The following is a 17,495-nucleotide window of genomic DNA, read 5'->3' as shown; positions in this document are numbered from 1 at the left end:
AGTGGTCCTGGGGCAAGAGGTGGTCTTGCGACGACCTCCCTCGGAACGGGGGAGGAGGGCAAGGAGGGAGTGGCTGGACAGTGCTGCCCTGAGCAGTACTAGTACTCTCCTCTCCTGCCTCAGTTTCCAAATTTTTAATCAGCTGAGGAGTGAGGCCGGGTATCCCAGCCCGCCTCTGGGGCTGCACGGGGCTGGATGGGCAGCCGTGGGGACAGCGAGGTGTCATTGTCATCTTTGGTCCTCTTGTTCAGGAGGAGAATGAAGCGGTGACGACTCCGGACAGAAGCCTGGCCACCTCTGAGCGGACCTCACCTGTGCACCAGAGCCCCCAGAGCCCCCCGAGCCTCCAGCCCTGCCCGCAGCCCCAGCCCCAGGCCGCGGGACTCAGCGGGATCCCAGCGGGATGAACATGGTAAAGAGCCCGGAGCCGCTGGAGCAGCGGTTGGCGGGGATGGTGGCTGTCCGGGAGACGTCTCCAGCCTGGTCTGCGCTGGGAGAGGAGGGGCCGGTTCGTGTTTTGTTTCTTTTCTTTAACCCAGCTTTGCTGCGAGGCAGCGGGGAGAGCCGGGGTGGGCGCCGAGGGCTGCGGGGGGAGCGGAGCAGGGCAGGAGGAAACCGGGGGAAATGGAGGGAAGTGCCGGAGCGGGAGAGCAGAGAGGCCAGACACAGGAAGCGGGCAGGGGGAGCTTGCCCTTCGCCCCCTGCCCTTCCCAACGAGCACATCTGCGAAATCGGCGCCTTTCTTACGGAACTGCCAACCCAGCAACTCCTTTCTTCCCAGGATTAGAGGGAGATGTTCGGTTTGGGGAGACTTAAAGGCCATTAGTGTGCACCACAGCCCAGAGCCAGCCCGGCCATTAGGGTCCTTTATTTCTTTTTGTTATTCAAACAGGGCTTGGGCGATGGCTCCATCCCAGCCATGGGTAAAGCTTCCCTCCAGCCTTTTGATATGCATGCCCCTGTCTGGAGGCAAAGTCCGAAACCTCCCCACCTCCTGGGGACATGCACCTGATAACAGGGCGGCCTCTTTTCTCAGCAAGGAAAACTGAAACCAGCCTGGGCCGGGCTGGAGGAGCAGCCCCGGGAGCAGGGGCAGGGGTCCAGTCCAGAGCACGGCCCGGCCAGGTGAGCCCTGCCCTCTCTGCCAGGTGAGCCCAGCCATCCTGCCCACTCTGCCTGCTCTGTCCGCTCCAGGGTGGCCAGCAGTCGTGGCCAGGCAGGGACCAGAATTCTCTCTAAGCAGTTAATGCTGTGGCATGGTCTTTAACCAGTTTGGCAAATCTTAAAGAAAGAAACTGGTATTGCAAAATGAGGGCGGGCTGTGGAGTCAGCGGGTTCATTGTCTCTCGGGTGGGATTTGGCTGCAGGGCACGTCCTGGTCACCAGGCAGTGCCGGGGCTGCCGCTGGTGCCGGGCTCTGGGGGAGCTTTCGGCCATGGAGCTGGAATTGTGCATTATTTGCCTCCTCATGGATTCTCCTCTCTACATGGAGTGCATGACTATGGAGCCCCGGGTGTGTTTGCAGGGCGCTGGGCAATGCAAACACTACAGGGTTGGTCTCCCCTGAGCCAGCCCATGTGAGGGCAGTGCTCTGTTTCTGATTATTAATGCCCTGAGTGTAATGCTGGTGTGTTTTTGCGAGGGGAGGCGAGGACAAAGAACCAAGCCTTCCTCCTGAGCAGCAGGAGGGGGTGAGCTCACAAGGATGTGGCTCCTACAGGGGACCCTGGGTGGCCAGTGGGGCAGCAGGATGGGCTCCTGTGGCTTCAGCACTTGGTGCAAACAGCAGGAGAAGGGGTGGGAATTGCAGTCGTGCTGCATAGGTTTAGGATTTTGGGAGAGGCACTTTAATGAGCAGTTTATGCCATGGTTTGCTGTTCCCTTTCCCGTCAAAGGATGGTGACAATGTCCTCAAGTGATCCTGGGCAGTGCAGCTGGAGAAGGGCATGGACCAAGCAGGGAACCAAGCAGGGGACCAAGCAGGGAACCAAGCAGGGAACCAAGCAGGGAGCTGACGTGCCTGAGCTCACGGCAGGGCCTGTGTCCTGTGCCATGGACCCACAGAGCTGTGACCTGTGGCTCTCTGCTCTGCCAGCAAGCAGTTCCTTCCAAAGGGATGATAACCCTTTTTTCCCCACTTTACAACTGGAATAAAGGCCGTGGGGGAGCTCCCTAAGCACATGGCAAAGCTGAGCTTGGGGCATCAGGTGTTCAGTCCTGGTAAGACCTGGCCACTGTGTCACCTCAGCCCTTCACCTCCCCACTGCTGGGTTGACAGCACACCCTTGCCTGGCGTGCTGGACATAAGGCAGTCTGGGGCTGAGGAAGGAAAAGCCATTTTGAAGTGCAAGTTTGAACTTCCTGGACTCAGGTTCCTGACAAAGGAATGAATGCAGAGGTTATCTGAGAGTCTCAGTGGAGTTTTGTGGGTGCAGATGTTTGGGAGGGCTGGGAGATATCCTTGCCTGCTTCTGTCCTCCCTGAATCTTACCTGCCTCATGCAGCTCCATCTCCTTGTACCCTCTGGTTCAGATCACCCTCATGCTGGGAGAGCAGCCTCCCTGTAGGGATTCCCAAGGGACATTCACTTTTTGGTGAGTTTTGCTGGTTTTGGTGGCAGCATTGCTGCCAGACATGGCTGCTGCTGCTCTGCAGCACTTTGGGCTGGGGAGGGGGAGCAGACCAGGAGGAGCTGGCCCTGACCTGGCTGTGCTGTGCCGTGCTGGATTCTGCATCGTGGAGCATCCGGGGCCATGCGGGACCATCCGCCTGGGCCGGGGGCAGGCGGCGAGTCTGGGCAGCTCCCAGGAATTGTTTGCTGGGTCTGGAGCAGATGTGCTGCAGCACAGGGATTTCTGCACACAGCTGTGGGGGGTTAGCAGCGTCTGGTGCCATTCCTCTCCTCCTCCCTTTGTCCAGGGGGGAGGCAGTGTGTGCACCGAGGTTTCTGCCTGTGGAGGTGGGTGCTGGACACCTGTTTTCCTTTGTGTTTGAGCATTACCAGGTCTTTAACTCTGCCCTCTGCGTCCAAAACATCAAACTCCAACTGGTCTTTGTTTGTCGGAGGTGCTGACAGATGATTTCAAAGCAGAAATCTCAATTGTTAGGGCAGTGGTTGGAGGTGACGCAGAACACGAGTGACACAGAAGGGGTGGTGGGCTGGAGCTGGGGTCTCCCTGGGGTCTCTGGGGCTGAGGGGGGGTGTTCCTTTGCCTTCCTAACAGGGCTGTAGGTGGGCAAAGCCTTGTGAGCTTCTCAGCTCTTGAGTTCCGTGCTGCTGGAATGACTGTGCTGCTGAAATGACTGTGCTGCTGGAGAGGCAAGTTGCAGCACAGACCCATAGCCCGGCAGTGAGGCAGCAGTTCATGGCATCCAGGTGCCTCTGGGAGAGCTGGGAGCTTCCACTTCGGAAAACAGGAGCCAGGGAGGGCACCCAAGGGAAGGCAGCAGAGCCCCAGCTCTGCAGGGACACCATGGCAGGGGCTGCCAGCATGCACAGCCCCCTGCTCTGCCCCTTCACCCCGGGGCAGGGCAGCTGAGGCCAAGAGCAGGGGGCAGGAGGAGTTTTCTCCCTCGGAGAGAGTTTAATGCAGGCTCCAGGACTTTGCCCCCCGTGGCGGGCTGTGCCTGTCCTGCTGCTGAGGAACAGCCCACCCACCTCTGGGCGTGCTGGGCAGCTGGAATACAGGAGGCTGCTGGCCCAGGGGTGGGCTGGCCCCAGGGCTGGGCTGGCCCCTGGTTTCTACAGGGTGGCCTCCAGACAGGGTCTGTCAGAGTGAGCTGGGGCTCAGCAGCTCGGAGCCAGCTTACAGATGTTGGGGCAAAACCTGGTGTTCCCTAAGGATAAGTGGGCTGCATCTGGGACCTTTTTTAGATGGAGCTGGTTGACCTTTAGGGCCACTACATTTATGTGCAAGTGCTGTTTATTTCCCAGGACCTTTAGATGCATCTCCAGTCAAACCTCTCTGCTAAGGGCACAAAATTAAAGCTGGCTCAAGGACCTCACTCTGTCTGCTCTGCCCTCCCTGGGGCTTCCTTGCACACCTGAATTTCCTTTCTGTTCTGGCTTCTACAGGCGACCGTGAAAAAGGAGAAGAGCCACGGGCAGGATGCGGCAGACTGTAGGGCAAAGCTGATCCTCATCAACGGGGACAATGCCTCTGGCGTTGTCCTGGAGGCGAATGGGAAGCCCAGCACTCCAGGTGAGGGTCACCACGCTGAGCCCTGAGTGCTCCCAGGGTGCACAGGGTTGGGGATGTCACAGCCTCTGTCCCAGGCCTTGCTCTGTGGCCAGAGTCCCCCATGACCCCACTGGATTTCTGTGATCCAGGAGCACATCCAGGCAATGCTGTGGTTGGGAACGGGTGCCACACTGCCATGCTGGCTCTGCCCCTTAATAGTTTAACCCCCGTGGAGTGAGGAAAGCAGGGGAGCCCCTCCAGCCTGAGGGGTGCCATTGACCTGAGGGGCTGCATTGCTGCTCCTGGGATTCTCCAGTCAGTATTCCCAAATCCCACCTCCTGGGTTCACAAGGTCTTGCTTTAAATGACCTGGTGACAAGCCCAGAAGAGCTGGCATGTGGCCTCTCTGTGCCTCTTTCAGGAACAAGGGAGTAGATAAGAATGTCCCCATGCTTGCTGCTAGTCCCTCCCAGTTTTAGGGACAGGTGGGTGATCTGGGGCTGTGGTGCCACAGTGGGAGCCCTGGGGACACCACTTGTCTCTGCCTCCAGCCACATTTCTCTGAGATGAGCTTTTGGTGTCTCCAGTTTGTGATGTGGGAGCAGTGGGAGGCTGGGGCATGTAAGGACAGGTGGGCTTGCAGAGCCTGAGGCTGCTCTGTCTTGTGTCTGCACAGATTCCAGGGGCCTGGGGCTGCTGCCCCTGAAGAAGGAGAAGAACAGCAATGGAGACCTCTCCAAGAAGGACCTGGCCTGGCCACTTGATCTGCCAGTGCAGAGGGTAAGTGAACACCTAGGGTGCTTTTTGGGGGCTGTGTTTTTGGGTGGCATCTGGTGCCAGGATCCTCATCTCTCCCTCTGAGCTTCTCTTGTGCTCAGTGTCAGAGGAACAGTCCAGTGATGAATGCAATACTCACAGTGTAATGTTTTAATTTTTAAATTCCTGCTTCTCATGATACAGCAGCAGGAGGGGGTGGTGTGGGATGCAGCAATGCCCATTACAAGTTGCAGCAGCCTAATAAAATATGCTGATATTTTCTTAAAAGTCTTGGTTGTATTAATACACTGAAGCATCTCATGCCTCCCACTGTTGGGGTGAGCTGGACCCCACTTTCACCCACCGTCTTTTGTTGATTAGATTGATAAACCTCCAGGGTCTGGAAGCATTTTTGCCTTCTGGCTTTATTGTTTTGAGTTAGAATTAACACCCAAGGTTGGAGATCTGCCTGAGATGAAGCAGCTTCCAAAAGAAAGATCCATAAATCCAGTGGGTGAAAATTGATCTTTCTCACTGTTTAGTTTGGGGGCTCTTCACTGCAAAATCTCATTTAATTTTGAATCTCTGTTGTGCTGGGTGCAGGCAGCAGGTCTGGGCTGGACTGTAACTCTGACCACCAGGGAAAGGCTGCCCTGGGTGCTGTGCAGGGCTGCTGTGGGAAAGAGCACCCATGGGAGTGTGAGAGCATCCAGGGTGTGTCAGTGGGTCCATGTCTGGGATGGGTGCTCTGCCATGGTCTGTGCTTCTCCTGGCATCCCCGTCCTCCCAGCTGTGGCTCCTGCTCTTTGCCATGCTGGGTGCAGTGGGCTGCACCAACGGGCTCCTGAGCCTTGCAGAGATGCTGTGGAGCAGAAAGTTGCCCAAAGGGGCTCAGCACAAGGTGCCTCCAGCATCCATCTGTCTCCTCTCACCTTCCTCAGGGCACTGCCTGTGGTGCTCAGCCCCATGAGGCACAGACTGTCCGTGTCCCTGTGTGAGGAGGGCACCCATGCTGTGGCAGGGTGTTCTGGTAGCAGGTGCAGCCCTGGGGCAGGGCTGGGTGGGAGAGCAGCTCAGGCAGACGCCCACCCTGTGCCTCCTGTTGCAGGCAGGGCAGACCCAGCTGGAGATGCAGCTCAAGGACCCAGCATGCAGTGTGGAGCCTCTCAGGGAGCTGCCAACTCCCGTGAGGGTGAGGGTCTGGCAGGGCCAGGGCTCCCCTGGGGCTTCCCTTGGCCTCCAGGGCCCTGCACTGCTGCTGTGCCCTGGTCAAGTGTCTTCAGAGATGGTGCAGCCCATCCCCGTGCCTCAGTTTCCCCTGTGAAGGGGTGTGTTGGTGCTGTATTTTGCCCCTGCTATAAACTGGGTGCATTGAGCACCCTGGGGTGGATTTGGGACAAGAAAATGGGAGGGGGCAGTGGTGCACCATTTGCTCTGGGTCTGGCAGGTAAAAGCAGAGCAGTTTTCCTGCAGATGCCCCCATTAAGGGCTCTCCTCTATTCATGGCTGCAGTGGTGCCCTCACTCCCTGGCTCCCCGTCTCTGATCCCCACTGCAGGGCTGGGGTGATGTGGGGGTTGGGGGTGATGTGGGGCAGGTCTCTGCTCTCCCTGTCCCTCTCCCTGCTGCACTCACCCTCCTCTGCCTCTGCCATGCAGAGCTCCAGGCGTCGCTCTGCCGTGCCCACACCCATGACCATCGACCTGACGGAGGAGGACTCGCAGGACTCATCCCAGAGCAGCAGCACACTCTCGGGGAGCAGCTCCCAGGAGGGCCAGAACGGCTCTGCTGACCTGGGGGCCGAGGAGGCAGAGAGCAGAGACATGGGCATGGCACTGGAATACCAGGTATGGAGGGGCTGAGCTCTGCTCCTGCACCCACGATGGTGTGGGGCAAGGATGAGCCTCTGTGACTCGTCCCAAAACAAACTTGAAAACCTCAGTGCTGTTCCTCCAACCCAGCCTTCCCTGCATGCCTGATGGTGCCAGGCTGTCTCCATCTATCAGGCTTGGATGCTTTGGGGACCAGCCCTGCCAAGCTGCCACTGGTGCCACACGTGGGCCCCCCGAGACACACACGAGTGTGCCGTGCCCTGCTCAGACAGGCAGTTGCATGTGCAGAAAACATTTCTGTTGGGGATGCTGGAGAGAACCGAAGCTGCTGGGGCTGCAGAGCAGGATTTGGCGCCTGCGGGCCGCAGGGCAGGGCCCCAGACTTGCAGGAATTGGGCAATTGCATCTTGCTGCATAATTAAGTACGTAATTGCAGAGCAAAGCTGGGAAGGAGGGCTCTGCAGGCAGAGAGGTGACTTTTCTCAGTGTGAGGTTCCTTGCTGTGCACAGCACCCAGCGTGGCCTGTGACTGTCACACCAAAATTCTTGGCTCCTTTTTCCTTCTGTTTTTTTTTGCTCTGCCACATGTCCTGCTCTCCCCAGCAGGAACAAGAGGAGGGTGGGTGGGTGTCCTCTCCCTGGAGTGCAGCCACACAACACAGGCTGAGCTGTGAGCCCTGTGAAGGGACTGCCCCTGTGCCAAGGAGGAGCCTCACCTGCTGAGGGCACCCCGGGAACAACCCTGGTGTGTTTGCAGAGACCCTGGCAGGGCAGGCAGGAGTGGACACGCACGGGGCCGGGTGCCAGGTGGGCTGTGCCAGGACGGAGCATGCACCAAGCTGTGTGCCAGGCACGGGCTCAGCATGGGGCTGGCACACACAGGCCTCCCCACCAAGCTTCAGCATGGATCAGGGCTGGGATGCAGTGCTGCCAGGGGGCAGTGGCTTGGCCCTGTGCTTTAGAGAGGGGTTGCAGTTTTTGGAGATCACTGCACTGAGGTTCTATGTGCGTGACACACATGGTGACACACCAGGGCTGTCCCCTGCACTCCAGGGCTCTCATGCCCAACTGCCCAGACAAAATGGGGAGTTTTGACTGATCTGTTGTGTTGTGCTTTCAGGATGGGAAGGAATTCGGAATTGGGGAGCTTGTCTGGGGGAAGATCAAAGGTTTTTCCTGGTGGCCTGCGATCGTCGTGTCCCACAGAGCCACAGGCCAAGCGCCAGGCAGTGTCGGGCATGCGCTGGGTGCAGTGGTTTGGAGACGGGAAGTTCTCTGAGGTAAGAGAGAACTTAGACTCTGGTTTGGCCCAGCCCAAAACACCCTTCCCTGCATGTTTCTGCCCCACTCCCAAGGCTGGCTATGGGGGGTGGATGTGCTCCTGCAGCCTCCCCTCCCAGTGTTAAGCATGGCCAGGCCCTGGCAGGTTCTCATGGCTCTGGTGTCTGTAAGTAATCACTGTTAGGTTGGCGACAGCATCCAGACTTGGGGACATCTGCTTGGCCACTTCACAGCATTTTGGCCATGCTCCAGATCTTTCCCTGTCACTCCCTGCTTGGGGAGGGATGTCCCCTCAGAGCCTCTCACAGAATCAGCGTATCCTGAGTTGGAAGGGACCCACAAGGATCTTCAAGTCGCACTCCTTCCCTGCACAGCACAGCTCTAAAATCCCACTCTATGCCCAAGAGTGTCATCCAAACACTCCTTGAGCTCTGTCAGGCTCCTGCCATGACCACTTCCCTGGGGAGTGTGTTCTAGTGCCCAGCCAAGAACCTTTTCCTAATATCCAATGAGGGTATTTCCTGTATCCAACGAGGATACCAACCCCTCCCACACTGCAGCAGGAGGGAGGAAGTGGAGGAAGTGCTGTGCTGGTGTCACACCAGCAGTGCCGGCAGAGGGTGCAACCCACCCGTCCTTGTCATGCTGCTGCTCTTGGCAAAGCTGCCACTGGGCTCCTCCTGTGGCCACAGTGCTTGCAGCTGGGGACTGCACAGTGCTGGGGGGATATGGCCCAGCAGGGCATTCCCATCTCACAGCTGACGTCTTGGTGCTCTCTCCCAGGTTTCTGCAGACAAACTGGTGGGACTGATGGCCTTCAGGCAGCATTTCAATTCCTCCACGTTCAACAAGCTGGTGTCCTACCGCCGTGCCATTTACCACGCTCTGGAGGTAACCACCAGGGGTGGGTGAGGAGGTGCCAGCTGAACCAGCTGGGCTGGGGGGTCAGTGGGATGGGATGCAGTAAAACCCTCCTTTCACTGCTGAGATTATTTCCAAGTGCAGCTGTGGGGCCAGGCTCTGTTTATCCTGAGGGTTTGGGGGTAGCTGCTGCTGCTCCAGGGTCTCACTGCTCCAGAACCCCAGGCCAGACTCCCTGTGAGGGCTTGGATGTGGCAGCATCATGGCAGCAGGGCAGTGCCAGGCTGGCCAGAGGTGTCCCAGGTCAGTGCAGGATGCCCTTTGAAGTGCAGACCCACAGCACCTCTTCTGCCTTTTCTTGTTGCTGCTTGCCATGGAGCAGAATCTGGGCAGGAGCTTTGGCTGGGCTGTCCCTGCTTCTGGCTCCATTGGGGCTGGTGGAGGACAGATGGGCTCATTGCAGGGATGGAGGCACAGGGCTGTGGCCAAGGGCACACCCAGAGTGGGAATCCATACAGCTGCCACCATCCCAGGGCCACTAAGCCCTCTGTGTGTGTGTGTGTGTGTGTGTGCTGGGTGGGGAGGGGGCCGGGGGCTGTGGCCCTGGCAGGCTGTGGCTGCTCCCCTGACAGAAACCACCCTGTCACCCTGTCCCCTGCTGCCCATCCTCCTCAGGTGGCCCGGAGCCGGTCGGGGAAGACGTTTACAACTGGCCCCAGGGAGTCTCTGGAGGAGCAGCTGAAGCCCATGATTGACTGGGCAATCACTGGCTTCAAGCCCCTGGGGCTCAAGGGACTGCGGCCACCCAAAGGCTCAGGTGAGGTGGTGGCATCAGCTGGCTGGGGGCTGGTGGGGGCTGGCATGGGCAGTGGCCGCTGGGGGCTGCCCCTGGCTGAGCCTGCTCACCCTGTGCTGTGGCCATGCCAGTCCAGTCCCAAGGGGATCCTGGGGCTTCTCACTGGGACCCTCAGTGGCATTGCAAAAAGCTGGAGCAAAGCACCCTCCAAGCCCCATGGAAATCACATCTGGCAGAGCCTTGTGCCATGTGTGAGGACCTGGGTGGCCAGGAAGGGTCCTGCTGTGGCTGGGGTGAGACCTGGCAGGGCTTGGCAGGTGTCCTGAGGCTGGAGGCTTGTCCTTAAGGAGGTTCCTTTTCCTTGCAGAGAATGGGGTGCTGAGGAATGGGACAGAGGAGATGGTGTCCCTTGAACAGTGTCCCCCCACCAAGAGGCTGAAGACCTACCCCTGCAACAGCAGCAAGGAGCAGCGTGTGGAAGAGGACCAGACCCGAGGTAACCAACAGAGAGAGCTGTGGAGTGGCTTGGCCTGGGCTGTGCTCCCCAAGAGCGCTGGGAAACCATTCTGGCAAAGGGCTTGGCTCTTCCCAGAGCCATGAGCCTGGTTTCTGAAGGCAAAAGCTTTTGTGGTCTGGTGGTGCTGACTTGTGCCTTACAAGACACCAGCAAACCCAACTGCAAGACATGGGCTAGGCCCCACCAGTTTGGAGCATGTGCTGCTACAATGAGCTCTAACATCTCCATCAGTGAAAGGATGGGGGCTTTGCACCAAAGTCTCTCAGCAAAGCTGGAGTAGTTCTAATGCAAGAAATAAGGCACCTGTAAGCAGAGTGCATTTAAAGTTTGTTACACAAGGAATGATATGTCTTTTTTTTCTTTTTCTTTTCAAATTTATAAAGAGCAAATGGTTTCTGACGTTACGAACAACGGTGGGAAGCTGGAAGGTAAACGCTGGCCCTGCCTTTCCTTGAAAGAGGTGTGAGGTGCTGGGGGTGCCCAGCAAGGGTCGTGGGTCCCTTTTCAAATGCACCATGTAGGAGGGGGGAAAGTGCTGAGGGGGACAGGGTGCTCAGGGGAATGAGATGCTCAGGGGGACGGGGTGCTGAGCAGGTCCTCCATGGGTGCCACAGCCACATCTGGATGCAGTTCCAAGGACAGGCCCCATTTGGGTGCATTTCTGAGGGCAGGCTTTATCCAGACATGCCTCCAGCCTCTGCAGCCTGTGGGGGGGTGTAAGGGGGCCCTGCCCTGGGTGCTCTCTGCCCTGGGTGAGTGCAGCTCTCTCTGTCTCACAGACAGCTGTTTGTCCTGTGGGAGGAGGAACCCGGCCACCTTCCACCCACTCTTCAAGGGGGGCCTCTGCCAGACATGCAGGGTAAGTGCTGCTGTGCTGGGGCTGAGTGGGAGCCTGGGAGAGGATGGGACTGGCCATGCTTTGTCCCCCATACTGAGGGGCTGTCCCTCAGTGTGTCCTCACCACCTTGAAACACTGAGGATTGCATCTCCAAAATCTCGGCGTGTACTGAGAATGGAGCAAAGCTGTGTTTTGCACTGTCTGAGCACGGCTCCTGATCCTCTGTCCTTCTCTGCTCCTGATGTCCTTTTGCTAGGATAGATTCCTGGAGTACTTCTACATGTATGATGAAGATGGGTACCAGTCCTACTGCACCGTCTGCTGTGCAGGCAAGGAGCTGCTGCTCTGCAGCAATGCCAGCTGCTGCAGGTGAGCTCCATGTCTCTGCTCCTGGGCTGAGGGCCTGGCATCATTCCCAGGGAGCTGCAGGAAGCAGAGTCCTCCATGAGCCTGGGCAGGGGCTGTGCTTCTCTCCAGTTGGCTGCCATGCAGCATATTGTGACACAGCCTACTTGCCCTTACTGAGCCAGGTATCACCTGAATAAGCCCTGTGGAGGTTGGCAGGAGACTTACCCATGGCTTGGTCACCAGCTTGTGGTAGCAGCCCTAAAAACCAGGGTACTGCCTGGAAAAATATCCTGTAGAATGGTGGGGGCTCTGGTCCGTGGCAGGGGAGACTCCAGGAGAAGCTGTGGTGACCCAAAGGGATTTCTGGGGTGACAAGCACAAGCTGTTGTGGTTCGGGCAGGTGCTTCTGTGTGGAGTGCCTAGACGTGCTGGTGGGGCGAGGGACGTCAGCCAGAGTGAAAGAGCAGGAGCCCTGGAACTGCTACATGTGCCAGCCCCAGCAGAGCCGCGGCGTGCTGCAGCGCCGGCAGGACTGGAACACGCGCCTGCAGGACTTCTTCACCAGTGACAAGGGACAGGAATATGTAAGGGCTGGGGGCAGGGAGCCTGATGTGCTGGGATGTGGGGAAGAGGGTCACTGAGGGCAGGGTGAGCTACCTGGATTTCCTCTTCCCTCTGCCTTGGTCTTGTTCACCCAGCCTTTCCAAGGGTGCCAGGCTCTTGGTCCTGCAGATGCTCTCCTGAAGAGGGAGGTGCTGCATTCAGAGCCTAATGGGACAATGCAGCACTGCCAGGGCTGGGGCTTCATGGCTGTCTCCATTGCAGGCTGCACCCAAAATCTACCCCACAGTTCCTCCAGCGAAGAGGAGACCAATTCGAGTGCTCTCGTTGTTCGATGGGGTGACAACAGGTGAGGCAGTAGGGAAGCACTGCTGGGCAGCTCTTAGCACTGGGCATTGGGGGTGAATCATTCTGTGGGCTCAAACCTGTCTCTAAAAGCATGGTGGGGAGGAGGGGGTGAAAACAGGGAGATCCCCATCAGAAAAGGGATGAGGGCAGGGTCTCCCTTTCCTGTTGGAGAGGGTTGTGGAGAAAGGAGGGATGGAGGGAGGGCATGTGTGGGCCCCTCACAGAGGTGTTCCTGCTGTGCCAAGTGTGATCTGGGGTGGCTGGTTCCCTTGAGAAGCCAGAGCTGTGGGGACACCAGTAACCTGTACGCTGAAGTGCCTGAGGGCAACTGGTTTGGCTCAGTTCACTCAGCTCTGGCATTCGCCTTTCTGGGAGCAAACCTGCCTGGAGGAATGGGTCAAATAAAAGTTGACTCACCCTGAAGTGCTGTTTGACTACACCCACATAGGACACCCAGGAGCAGCCACATCGAGCGGTGCTGACGAGGGAGACTTGGAGGCTAAAGAGAGCAGTGCCACCTCAGACCTCTGTCCGTTGGCAGGGTACACGGTGCTGAAGGACTTGGGCATCCAGGTGGAGAAGTACATTGCCTCAGAGATCTGTGAGAACCCCATAGCCGCGGGCAAAGTGCGGCCCGAGGGCAACATCACCTACGTGCACGATGTCAGGAACATAACCAAGAGAAATGTGAGCTCTGCTGCTGTGGCAGCCTGAGGGACAGGGCACCGTGGGGGCATGGGTCTCACTGGAACAAGTTTGTGCCCTGCCCCATGGGGAGGAGACACCCATTTCTGTGGCATTCCCTAACGGTCTGGGCTGTCTGTTCTCTGTAGATTGAGGAGTGGGGTCCTTTTGACCTGGTCATCGGTGGAAGCCCCTGTGATGATGTCTCTCTTGTCAATCCAACCAGGAAGGCTCTGTTTGGTAAGGCTGCTTTGCTCTGCTGGGCTGCATACCTTGGGATGGTCCTGGCGGGAGCCACTTTATGGGTGGTGGTTCAGCTCTGGGCTGTATTGGTGATGGGCTGCCTCCATACCCATCTTGGGGAGGGCAGCCAGGCCCCCCCATCCCCAGAGCCCCAGCTGCTGCCAACCTGTCACAGACATGTTTTATGAAAAATCCTTTCCTTAAGATTTTTTCTTCTGAGAAGCTGAGAGGCCTCAAGAACAAAATGTAAACAATGATTATCTACTGCTGTAGAATGCAACAGGTAGATCTGTGACTGTGTCGTTGTAGTAGTGTTTCTAGTTAATGGCCAATCACAGTCCAGCTGTCCAGACTGTCTCGGTCAGTCACAAGCCTTTGTTATCATTCCTTTTCTATTCTTAGCTAGCCTTCTGATGAAATCCTTTCTTCTATTCTTTTAGTATAGTTTTAATATAATATATATCATAAAATAATAAATCAAGCCTTCTGAAACATGGAGTCAACATTCTCGTCTCTTCCCTCATCCTGAGACCCCTGTAAACACCGTCACACCAACCTGCTGCTCGGCTCTTTCCCCACAGAAGGAACTGGGAGGCTGTTCTTCGAGTTCTACCACCTGCTCAACTACGCCCGTCCCAAGGCAGGCGAGGAGCGGCCCTTCTTCTGGATGTTTGAGAACGTGGTGGCTATGAGGATCAACGACAAGAGGGACATTTCCCGGTTTCTGGAGGTAGGGATTGCTGACAGCTGTGGGAAAGGCCTTGGAGCAGGTGACATTTGCTGGGCTGTGCAGGGTGTGCCGGGTGTGAGGGTCTGGCTATGGTTTCCTGTGGCCCTGATGCAGGAAAACCCCCTGCGTGGTGCACATGCCAAGGAATCAAGTTTAGTCTTGGCTCTGGATCCTCCCCTCTGGCTTTCATCAGGTCAAGCCCAAGCACAAGTCCTCTGGGGGAGGGGTTTTGCCAGCATTGCAGAAAGCATCTGTTCCCAGCAATGTCTGTTATTTCTAGGGAGAGGGGGGTCAGGGACTGGGAAGGAGTTTTAACTCTGTGGTAGCCAGGATGGGTTGTGGGTCAGCAGGGACCACTGGTGTAAAATCACAGTTGAAGGCTGATCCTGGTCCATGGGAACCAGCACTGAGCACCCCGTGATGGTCAATAGCTGCTGGCCGTGGCCTGGGAGCTCATGTGGCCACCCAGGCTTTTCTTTGGTGTGAAACAGGGTTTGTGGGAGCTACAACATTTTGAGGATTTCCTGACGACTTATAAGTCCCTGCAGTGCAGTGGGAAGGGCTGTTGGTGCAGGAGAGAATCAAGCCAACATTTCCTCTAACTTTTTTTCTCCCTCCTTTTTGGCTTGCAGTGTAACCCAGTTATGATTGATGCAATCAAGATATCAGCTGCCCACCGAGCTCGTTACTTCTGGGGCAACCTCCCTGGGATGGACAGGTAATCAGTCAGTCTGCTGTCCTTGGATCTCTCACGTTGGTTTAGGTTTTTTTGTAGTGCCCATTCGGGTTTGTCTCCCTGGCTCTAAGCCCAGCTCCTGGGAGCAAGAAGCCACAGCTCCTGCATGGGGCAGCTTCCCTTCAGTGATGTGCACATAATAATTAATGCTCTTACTAATAAGCAATGATGAGTCTGCGGGGGAGAAGTTTAGCAGCATCCCCTGCCCTTGCCCTGAGGGTTTTGGAGGGAGGAGTGATAGGCTTGCTCAGGATGCTCTGGTGGGTCTGGCTGGGGATGCACATGTGGACTGCCTTTGGGGTCAGGCCCAGGCTGATGAGGGGGGCTGTATGGCAGCCCTGTGCCCCAGACAGTGCCATGGTTATGGGTTTATGGAGGGAACTGAGTGGCTGCTGTGGCTGTGGTGGGTGGTGTGGGGGAGCTCACACCACAGCCAGCAGCTGCTGTGGCAAAGCATGAGGGCACCCTGCTCCTCGTTTCACACCCTGAATTCATGGCAAAACACAGCAGAAGGACTGGGAGCAGATAAATCCAATTACAAGCAGCCCATTACACCAAGTATGTGTGACAGAACCTTAAGGTTTTGCACTGTGGATGCTTCTGGCCAGTAAACACAAGACTAGGGTTAAATACTTTTGCTTGCTTATATTTAAATTGCCAGCATTTGTTAGAGTTAACACTGAGCTAAAGGCATTTGTAAGTAAAATAACAATTCCAAGCCTTTGTCATGTGAAATGGCTGTTGGACTTTCATCTGTCTGATTGTAAGGGAAGTGCCCAGCCCATGACTCAGAGCTACTTAGTCCTATCTCCATGGAGTAGCCCTGGGGCAATGCTTGCAGAGGTGCTACTGAGCAGAGGCAGGCTGGATGCCCAGACACAGGAGCCTCGCCAGGAAATCCTACAAGGTGCAGGGCACTGGGGATGGTGGGAAGCCCCATCCTGAACTGCTTGGGTCCTGTGGGGCTGGAGAGCTGAATCCCCTCCCCAGAGGAGACTCCTGATGCTCACTGTCTTTGGGTGGCCTGGGAGCAGGGCTGCCCAGGGAAAGGGATTCCTGCTCTGCCTCACCTGCCCTCTCCTTCCTCTGCTCCTCAGGATCTTTGGCTTCCCCCTGCCCTACACGGATGTCTCCAACATTGGCCGCGGGACTCGCCAGAAGCTGCTGGGGGGCTCGTGGAGCGTCCCTGTCATCCGGCACCTCTTCTCCCCACTCAAGGATTACTTTGCCTGTGAATAGCAATTGGAGCGTCCCTCGTCTCTCTGGTAACGATGCACAGCACCGCTGCTGTGGCGGGAGAGGGACGGGCACGGCCACCGGGCTGCCATGGCCCCGTCCCTCCCCAGGGACAGCAGCCTGGGAGAGCCGAGGAATGTCTGTAACCAAAGAACCTGGCAGGGCAACTTCTGTAAAGGGACTAACAGTGATCCGTAGTAGGAAATGATGGACACGAAGCTTTAATTACCCAGCACACGAAGCTCTATGCATCGCTGATGAGATGGGAGTCCCATCCTCCAGAGCATTAACTATTCCTGTTTAGCCTGGAGCTGGGAAGTCACCACTTGCTGAGCAGCCAGTGTGCGGGCAGCTGCTGGGGAGCTGCAGGCAAACCTGAACTACAGTGAATTGGTGCTTTTCCTAAACAAACAAAACCTCTTGAAGTAACTGCCAAAAACCCCCAAACCGTAGCAGCAGGTGTAAGGGACCCTGCTCAGGTTACACACTGAACACAGGATCAAGAAACCAAATCTTTTTTGTTTTTATTTTTTTTGATAAAATTTAATTTTGTTGTTTTGATGTCTATTGCTGCTTTAAGGCATTACATAAGAATGTGGAGATTCCTAGACCTGAATGTAGCTGAAACTGAACTGTGAGGTGATAGAATTACTTTTCTAGCTAGAACTAAAGAAATATTGTTTTATATGTTTGGTTGTAGTTTACAAATATTCACTACTTCATTTTTAAAGCATCTAAAACCTCTCCTTACATTTTAAAATCCTGCTGAATGGTTTGAAAGCTTACACAGTAACTGGAGCAGGGAGGATTTGGGCTCCAGGGTCTGTAAAGGAAAATATTCTTGGAGCATCCATCTCCCAAAAGAATGTGTGGTATGTCAGCAGGAAGGACAGTGTAATGGTCAGTGGCACCCTCAAATCTCAGCACCCCAAATGTCACGTAGGATGTCATGAACCCAAGCAGTGGTGGCAGGGCATTCCATCCAGGGAAAATCCCACCCAACCCTCGTGGAGTGCAGGGACCAGGAGTGCAGCACTGCTCTTGCCTGTGCCCATCTCATGCTGTGCCCAGGGAATAGGACAGTGAGGCAGGAAAGCGCTGCCACTGCTGGGAGCTCTGGGGCTGTACTCTCCTCCCATCCCTGTGCACACAGGTGGGATTGTGTGCCCAGCCCCAGCCTGGCAGCGCCCCGGGGGCTCCTGGGGCTGTACCCCCAAACTGGGAGCTCCTGTGGCCACCACTGATTCGCTTTTGATTGCCTTCCTCTACTCCCCATCTTTGCTAGAGTGATTATCATGCTTTCCATGAAGTCCTGGGCACGCTGAGCCTGTGGACCAGCAGATGCCCATGGCCATTTCAGCCAGGTTTCCTGTAGCCACCAGGCTGTTCCAGGCTGTTCCAGCAGGCATCTCTGGGGATTCTGAATTCCAATGCACATTTCAATGCACTGAAACCACTCCCCCTTTGGTCCCTCTATCTTCCCCTACCTCTGCTGTTCACCTGCCACCTGTCTCTGGAAGAGCCTTCCCAAAATGATTCAGGTTCAAG

General features: G+C 56.4%; 1 protein-coding gene across 1 annotated transcript; it reads left to right on the top strand.

Moving 5' to 3' along the window:
• Window positions 1-382: 382 nt before the first annotated feature.
• DNMT3B (DNA methyltransferase 3 beta) lies at window positions 383-16,449 on the top strand. Its single transcript, XM_054516642.1, is given in 20 exon segments — window positions 383-508; window positions 4,076-4,202; window positions 4,858-4,961; window positions 6,046-6,129; window positions 6,595-6,783; window positions 7,889-7,981; window positions 7,983-8,048; window positions 8,833-8,940; window positions 9,586-9,727; window positions 10,074-10,202; window positions 10,607-10,651; window positions 11,003-11,082; window positions 11,318-11,430; window positions 11,810-11,993; window positions 12,235-12,319; window positions 12,860-13,005; window positions 13,152-13,242; window positions 13,827-13,975; window positions 14,608-14,693; window positions 15,809-16,449. Coding segments are annotated over 20 exon segments (2,268 nt in total). The 5' UTR covers window positions 383-403; the 3' UTR covers window positions 15,951-16,449.
• Window positions 16,450-17,495: the final 1,046 nt, after the last annotated feature.

Source organism: Molothrus ater, chromosome 17 (assembly GCF_012460135.2).
Source record: "Molothrus ater isolate BHLD 08-10-18 breed brown headed cowbird chromosome 17, BPBGC_Mater_1.1, whole genome shotgun sequence".
Taxonomy (NCBI): Eukaryota; Metazoa; Chordata; class Aves; order Passeriformes; family Icteridae; genus Molothrus; species Molothrus ater.
This window is presented reverse-complemented; position numbering and strand designations above follow the sequence as displayed.